Source organism: Borostomias antarcticus (genome assembly GCF_949987555.1).
Source record: "Borostomias antarcticus genome assembly, chromosome: 6".
Lineage (NCBI taxonomy): Eukaryota > Metazoa > Chordata > Actinopteri > Stomiiformes > Stomiidae > Borostomias > Borostomias antarcticus.
Genome location: NC_140239.1, coordinates 5,659,704 through 5,667,203, shown reverse-complemented (window position 1 = coordinate 5,667,203; position 7,500 = coordinate 5,659,704). Strand labels below are relative to the sequence as shown.

Below are 7,500 nucleotides of genomic sequence, written 5' to 3'. Positions count from 1 at the left end.
CGGCTCCTCTCAAAGTTCTCAAGCGGGGCAGTTGTTGCGAATCGATGATGGTTGAGTTGTTGCTGTTCAATGGGTAAATGAACCTAAATCAGTTACAGTAGCTTGACATTATCATATTGCATTGAACACATTGCATTGTTTTTTTCTACCAGTAACCAGATGGCAATATAAGACAAGGAGTGTTCCTTAGGTTACATAGCCGACTATAGGCTACAGTATTTGTGGACAGCAAATGTATTGTCAGTCTTGAATAGGCCTAGTGTTTGGCTCTACAATCAATGCACATGAATGAAAAATGAATGAACATTCCACAGTGATCATCAACAATTTATCAGCAAGCCATTTATCAGTTCACCCTCAAATACACCTTCGGATGTAAAGGGAACTACTTTAGCAATGGCAGGAGAAAGGGAGCGCTGCTTGGTTGTCGGCAGTAAGGCTTGGAAGGTGCTCTTTGTCGGGGTTTCAAAATGCAGGGTTCAAAAAGGCGTCAAGGCACTCTTCCAATAAAATTTACAAAGCCTTTGTTTGGGTAAAATGGTAAAATTGGTAAAATTTAAAAAGCCTTTATTTGGGAGATTCCATATGGATAAGCCATCCAAATAAAGGCTTTTTAAATTGTATTGGAAGAGTGCCTTGCCCCCTTTTTGAACCTTGTAACTACTTTAGCATTAATGAAAAATAAATTGACTCTCACAATCAGCTGATTCAGTTATCACAGCCACATTTCATTTAGGTGCAGCACATCCAGAATAAAGAGCAGTGTCACTGGGGCTGACAATGTGCAATGGATAAAACAATTTAGTCTACTTATTACATTTGCATCTAAAAGTGGGGACTATTTGCTTTGTAGGCTACTTTTATCTTTCTATTTCATTTGATTTGACAGCCGGCTGCTACATACTGCCGGGAAATTAACCATAGCATCTTTGGTGTTTCATGCTTTGTGATCTTCTCTGAGGGATGATGCATCTCTATGACAGCCTACCTTTAGGCTGGAGGTTTTCCACGATTTCGCAGAGGTTTTCTGTGATATAGTAAACAGCTACACTGACCGTGATTTAAAAAAAGACCTAAACACATAATTTAAGGATTTAATCCAAATAATGACTGAATGAATTGAGTTTGAGGTGCTCTTAACGCTATCCATGTTGAATGTGACTCTAGCTTTGCGCCAGCTGTGTTATCATATGTACTGTATGATGTAAACACGTTAGTCCTGCCCCTCCGGAACCCATAGAGATGCATCACAGGACCTACCTAAGATTTTACAAGTCTATCAGAACAACCTGGACGATTTTCAACCGGACTGAAATCGTCCGAAAGGGGCGATTCTCCACAAAACACGACTTGACGCTGATTGGACAAGCAGGACAAACTAGAAGCTACTGACTTACACCAGTAGAATGGAGTAGAAAAAAATCCCTCTCTTTTCTCTTTGGTGGTGCGACGGCCATATCGGCCTAACGAACGAGCCACCCCTAACGAACAAGCCACCCCTAACGAACGAGCCCCCCCTGGTGGGAGAGCAACGCAGTGACATCAGTGCCTTAGCCAATCCCCAACGAGCGTTATTGTACATAGTCAACATCCACTTTGCCAGGTCTGGTGGTCTCGAGTTGCATGCAGGCACACACACACACACACGCACACACACACACACTCGCACACACACACACACACACGCACTCAGGCACTCAGGTGAGGAGACTGCTGATATGGTCTAGCATGACACTGCAGCTTCAGTCAGCCTCTACCACTTTAGCTTTACCCTTTTGCTTGTTTGTCCACCCGCTAGACAGAGGTGTGTGTGTGTGTGTGTGTGTGTGTGTGTGTGTTTTTGTGTGTGTGCGTGCGTGCATGCATGCATGCGTGTGTGTTTTAATGTCGTATCTTCCGTGCGTGTGTGCGTGTGTGTGTATTCATGTCCTATCTTCCATGCGCGTGTGTGCGTGTGTGTGTATTCATGTCCTATCTTCCATGCGCGTGTGCGTGTGTGTGTGTTCATGTCCTATCTTCCATGCGTGTGTGTGTGTGTGTGTGTTCTTGTCCTATCTTCCGTGCGCGTGTATGTGTATTCCTCTTCTATCTCCCATAAGTGCAGGCGTATGTGTATTCATGTCCTATCTTCTGAGTTGGAAAAAATGGAATGGTGGTTTGTGGAAATCAGAAAGTCTGGCAGGAGAACGTGGTTAGAATGAGTCTGAGGAGGTGATGTTCTCTCTAACTCCCCTCTGGTACTTTCTGTTGGGCTGGGTTCCAAATTGCATACTTCAACTTTTTACTATGGCTATTGGGACTGAAACGACTCAAACGACTCTTTTGACTGTTTATTTATTCATTCAAACGACTCTTTTGACTGTTTATTTATTCATTCAAACGACTCTTTTGACTGTTTATTTATTCATTCAAACGACTCTTGACTGTTTATTTATGCATTCAAACGACTCTTTTGACTGTTTATTTATGCATTCAAACGACTCTTTTGACTGTTTATTTATTCATTCAAACGACTCTTTTGACTGTTTATTTATTCATTCAAACGACTCTTTTGACTGTTTATTTATTTATTCAAACGACTCTCTCCACCGTAGCACAGCCAACCGTCGCTCGTGCACACTGGCAATACGGTACAGAGCGCCGTCTCAAGAGAAGGCGAAGGCGTCCTCCGTTATTAAACACACACTTAATTACGACACACATTTCTCCGTGTGCGTGTCCAGAGTCATGATTACCCGGTGCCCTGGCCACGCAGAGACCCTCTGACTCCATCGACCTCCCTTCTATCTTCTGTTTTGAAACAATAATTATCTTTGCGAGCAGTTAAGCCAAACTTCTTCTGAGAGCTTTGATTAGAGATGCTAGTTCAGTAACATAGTAACAGAACTGATAATGAGATTGAAGGAACCCCAGAGGTCTAAATCTCTCCCGTTAACAGTCCAATTAGGATAGAGAATTGCGTGCGTACGTGCATGCGTGGGGAGCTGGGCTGCAGAAACCAGGCGATGGAGAAGAGTCAGACCGATGCCGTGTTTGTGTTTGCGATGCGACGCTCATTGCTGCAGCGTCTGATCAAGCTCAAGAGATCAAGGGAGAGACGGAGAGTGAGAGAGACAGACAGACAGACAGACAGACAGACAGACAGACAGACAGACAGACAGAGACAGAGACGGACGGACAGACTGACAGAGAGACTGACAGACGGACAGACAGACAGACGGACAGACGGACGGACAGACGGACAGACAGACAGACAGAGACAGACAGAGAGTAGCAGACAGAGGGAGAGAAAGAGAGAGAGAGTAGCAGACAGAGGGAGAGACAGAGAGAGAGAGTAGTAGACAGAGGGAGAGACAGAGAGAGAGAGAGTAGTAGACAGAGAGAGAGAGAGAGTAGTAGACAGAGGGAGAGACAGAGAGAGAGAGTAGTAGACAGAGAGAGAGACAGAGAGAGAGTAGTAGACAGAGGGAGAGACAGAGAGAGAGAGAGTAGTAGACAGAGGGAGAGAGAGAGTAGTAGACAGAGGGAGAGACAGAGAGAGAGAGTAGTAGACAGAGAGAGAGACAGAGAGAGAGTAGTAGACAGAGGGAGAGACAGAGAGAGAGAGAGTAGTAGACAGAGGGAGAGACAGAGAGAGAGAGAGTAGTAGACAGAGGGAGAGAGAGAGAGAGTAGTAGACAGAGGGAGAGACAGAGAGAGAGAGTAGTAGACAGAGGGAGAGACTGAGAGAGAGAGAGTAGTAGACAGAGGGAGAGACAGAGAGAGAGAGAGAGAGTAGTAGACAGAGGGAGAGACGGAGAGAGAGAGTAGTAGACAGAGGGAGAGACAGAGAGAGAGAAGTACATAAATAATAGTTGCAAATGTTAATGCCACTATTTAATTACAACTTTTTAAGTGATATATGTACATCTCATTTTCTGTTATTACTTTTGTTTTCATTTATGTTAATAGAGAGGGAGAGAGAGAGGGAGAGAAAGAGGGAGAGAGAGGAGAGTGGCAGGGGAGAGAGAAAGCTATGAGGGATGAGAGTGATTTCTCTCTTACTGACTCCTGACTCCTTAATTAATGATGTTGTCAGCGGGAGAGCACGGAGTGTTGGTTAATGCAGGGAGCAATGGAGACGTGTGTGTGTGTGTGTGTGTGTGTGTGTGTGTGTGTGCGTGTGTGTGTGTGTGCGTGTGTGTGCGTGTGCACGTGTTTGTGGGTGTGTATGCATCTGTGTACGAGCGAATGTGTGTGCGTGCGTGCTTGAGTGTGCGTGTGCGTGTGCGTGTGTGTGTGTGTGTGTGTGTGTGTGTGTGAAGAGCAACATAAGAGACTGCACAGCGTGCATCAGAAATGTCAGCATGGCGCTTCCGCTGCCATCTCTTAATTAGGGCTGAGTCTGTTGAACACCACTGTTAAAAGACCTGCACACACACACACACACACACATATATTTGTTTATTTGTTTATTTGTTTCAAGGACCTCCTTGAAAACAAGTTGATTTATCAAAAGGGGTTTATCTTTCAATAAAGTTCAAATGTGTTTTTGTGCCCACACACAAAATGTGTTATCAAACACACACAATACAAGATCATTTTGATTTAAACACACACACACACACACACACACGCACACACACACACACACACGCACACACACGATCATATACAATGGTCCCTTTAAATGATTTGACAGACTGCGCACTCTTTAGATATTACTGCTCATTGGTCAAGTACAATGGATCTCTATGGGCATATATAATTATCCTTCAAAAAACATGATTGACCAGAACAGAGATGAATAATCCCAGGATGCCTTTGTACCAGGATGAAGCTGTTCCTGGCGCCGTATTCCTTTGTTCGGCGTTCAAGACGACGACTGCACCAGCCCGCGTGTTCGCTCGCCACCTGTAGCTTGGTTTTCTTACGCTTATCATTTTTCTAAAAGGTTCAAGGCTCTCCAGGTCCGCGGGGGGAGAGAGGGCACATTCAAAGTAATCCTGGCAACCTCCCGGTCTCTAAACCTCCAGGTCTCTAAACCTCCCGGTCTCTCAACCTCCCGGTCTCTCAACCTCCCGGTCTCTAAACCTCCAGGTCTCTCAACCTCCCGGTCTCTAAACCTCCCGGTCTCTAAACCTCCCGGTCTCTCAACCTCCCGGTCTCTAAACCTCCCGGTCTCTAAACCTCCAGGTCTCTAAACCTCCCGGTCTCTAAACCTTCCGGTCTCTCAACCTCCCGGTCTCTCAACCTCCCGGTCTCTCAACCTCCCCGTCTCTCAACCTCCCGGTCTGGTCTCTAAACCTCCCGGTCTCTAAACCTCCAGGTCTCTCAACCTCCCGGTCTCTAAACCTCCCGGTCTCTCAACCTCCCAGTCTCTAAACCTCCAGGTCTCTAAACCTCCAGGTCTCTCAACCTCCCTGTCTCTCAACCTCCCGGTCTCTAAACCTCCCGGTCTCTCAACCTCCCGGTCTCTAAACCTCCCGGTCTCTCAACCTCCCGGTCTCTCAACCTCCCGGTCTCTAAACCTCCCAGTCTCTCAACCTCCCGGTCTCTAAACCTCCCGGTCTCTCAACCTCCCGGTCTCTCAACCTCCCGGTCTCTAAACCTCCCGGTCTCTCTACCTCCAGGTCTCTCAACCTCCCGGTCTCTCAACCTCCCGGTCTCTAAACCTCCAGGTCTCTCAACCTCCCGGTCTCTAAACCTCCCGGTCTCTCAACCTCCCGGTCTCTCAACCTCCTGGTCTCTCAACCTCCCGGTCTCTAAACCTCCAGGTCTCTAAACCTCCCGGTCTCTAAACCTCCCAGTCTCTCAACCTCCCGGTCTCTCAACCTCCCGGTCTCTCAACCTCCCGGTCTCTAAACCTCCCGGTCTCTAAACCTCCCGGTCTCTAAACCTCCCGGTCTCTCAACCTCCCGGTCTCTCAACCTCCCGGTCTCTCAACCTCCCGGTCTCTAAACCTCCCGGTCTCTCAACCTCCCGGTCTCTAAACCTCCCGGTCTCTAAACCTCCCGGTCTCTAAACCTCCAGGTCTCTAAACCTCCCGGTCTCTAAACCTCCAGGTCTCTCAACCTCCCGGTCTCTCAACCTCCCGGTCTCTAAACCTCCCGGTCTCTCAACATCCCGGTCTCTAAACCTCCAGGTCTCTCAACCTCCCGGTCTCTAAACCTTCCGGTCTCTCAACCTCCCGGTCTCTAAACCTCCAGGTCTCTAAACCTCCCGGTCTCTAAACCTTCCTGTCTCTCAACCTCCCGGTCTCTAAACCTCCCGGTCTCTCAACCTCCCGGTCTCTCTACCTCCAGGTCTCTCAACCTCCCGGTCTCTCAACCTCCCGGTCTCTAAACCTCCAGGTCTCTCAACCTCCCGGTCTCTAAACCTCCCGGTCTCTCAACCTCCCGGTCTCTCAACCTCCCGGTCTCTAAACCTCCCGGTCTCTAAACCTTCCGGTCTCTCAACCTCCAGGTCTCTAAACCTCCAGGTCTCTAAACCTCCCGGTCTCTAAACCTCCAGGTCTCTAAACCTTCCGGTCTCTCAACCTCCCGGTCTCTAAACCTCCAGGTCTCTCAACCTCCTCAATCACCAGGTCTCTGAACCTCTTTGACCTCCAGGTCTCTGAACCTCCTCAACCACCAGGTCTCTGAACCTTCTCGACCTCCAGGTCTCTAAACCTCCTCAACCACCAGGTCTCTGAACCTTCTCCACCTCCAGGTCTCTAAACCTCCTCAACCACCAGGTCTCTGAACCTCCTCAACCTCCAGGTCTCTAAACCTCCTCAACCTCCAGGTCTCTGAACCTCTTTGACCTCCAGGTCTCTGAACCTCCTCAACCTCCAGGTCTCTAAACCTCCTCAACCTCCAGGTCTCTAAACTTCCTCAACCACCAGGTCTCTAAACCTCCTCAACCTCCAGGTCTCTAAACTTCCTCAACCACCAGGTCTCTAAACCTCCTCAACCTCCAGGTCTCTAAACCTCCTCAACCACCAGGTCTCTAAACCTCCTCAACCTCCAGGTCTCTGAACCTTCTCGACCTCCCGGTCTCTAAACCTCCTCAACCTCCAGGTCTCTGAACCTCTTTGACCTCCAGGTCTCTGAACCTCTTTGACCACCAGGTCTCTAAACCTCTTTGACCTCCAGGTCTCTGAACCTCTTTGACCTCCAGGTCTCTGAACCTCTTTGACCTCAGTTCTCTGAACCTCTTTGACCTCCAGGTCTCTGAACCTCTTTGACCTCCAGGTCTCTAAACCTCCTCAACCTCCAGGTCTCTGAACCTCTTTGACCTCCAGGTCTCTGAACCTCCTCAACCACCAGGTCTCTAAACCTCCTCAACCTCCAGGTCTCTGAACCTCTTTGACCTCCAGGTCTCTGAACCTCTTTGACCTCCAGTTCTCTGAACCTCTTTGACCTCCAGGTCTCTCGTGTGCATCCAGCAGGCTGTCGGGTTGGTGGCGCACCATATCCTGGTGAGGTTCCCGTATCCGTCACTTAGTCTCCACTTAGTCTCCACTCAAGTCTCCACTTA

At 48.3% G+C, this 7,500-nt stretch overlaps 1 protein-coding gene across 1 annotated transcript in view; it reads left to right on the top strand.

Moving 5' to 3' along the window:
* grid2 (glutamate receptor, ionotropic, delta 2) overlaps positions 1–7,500 on the top strand; it is a gene marked incomplete at both ends in the record, with an annotated part of 437,190 nt that overhangs the window by 348,676 nt on the left and 81,014 nt on the right. Inside the window, 2 exons of the mRNA XM_084439644.1 lie at positions 7,190–7,239; positions 7,390–7,441. Coding sequence (XP_084295770.1) covers positions 7,190–7,239; positions 7,390–7,441 — 102 coding nt within the window. The remainder of the gene's footprint in view (positions 1–7,189; positions 7,240–7,389; positions 7,442–7,500) is intronic.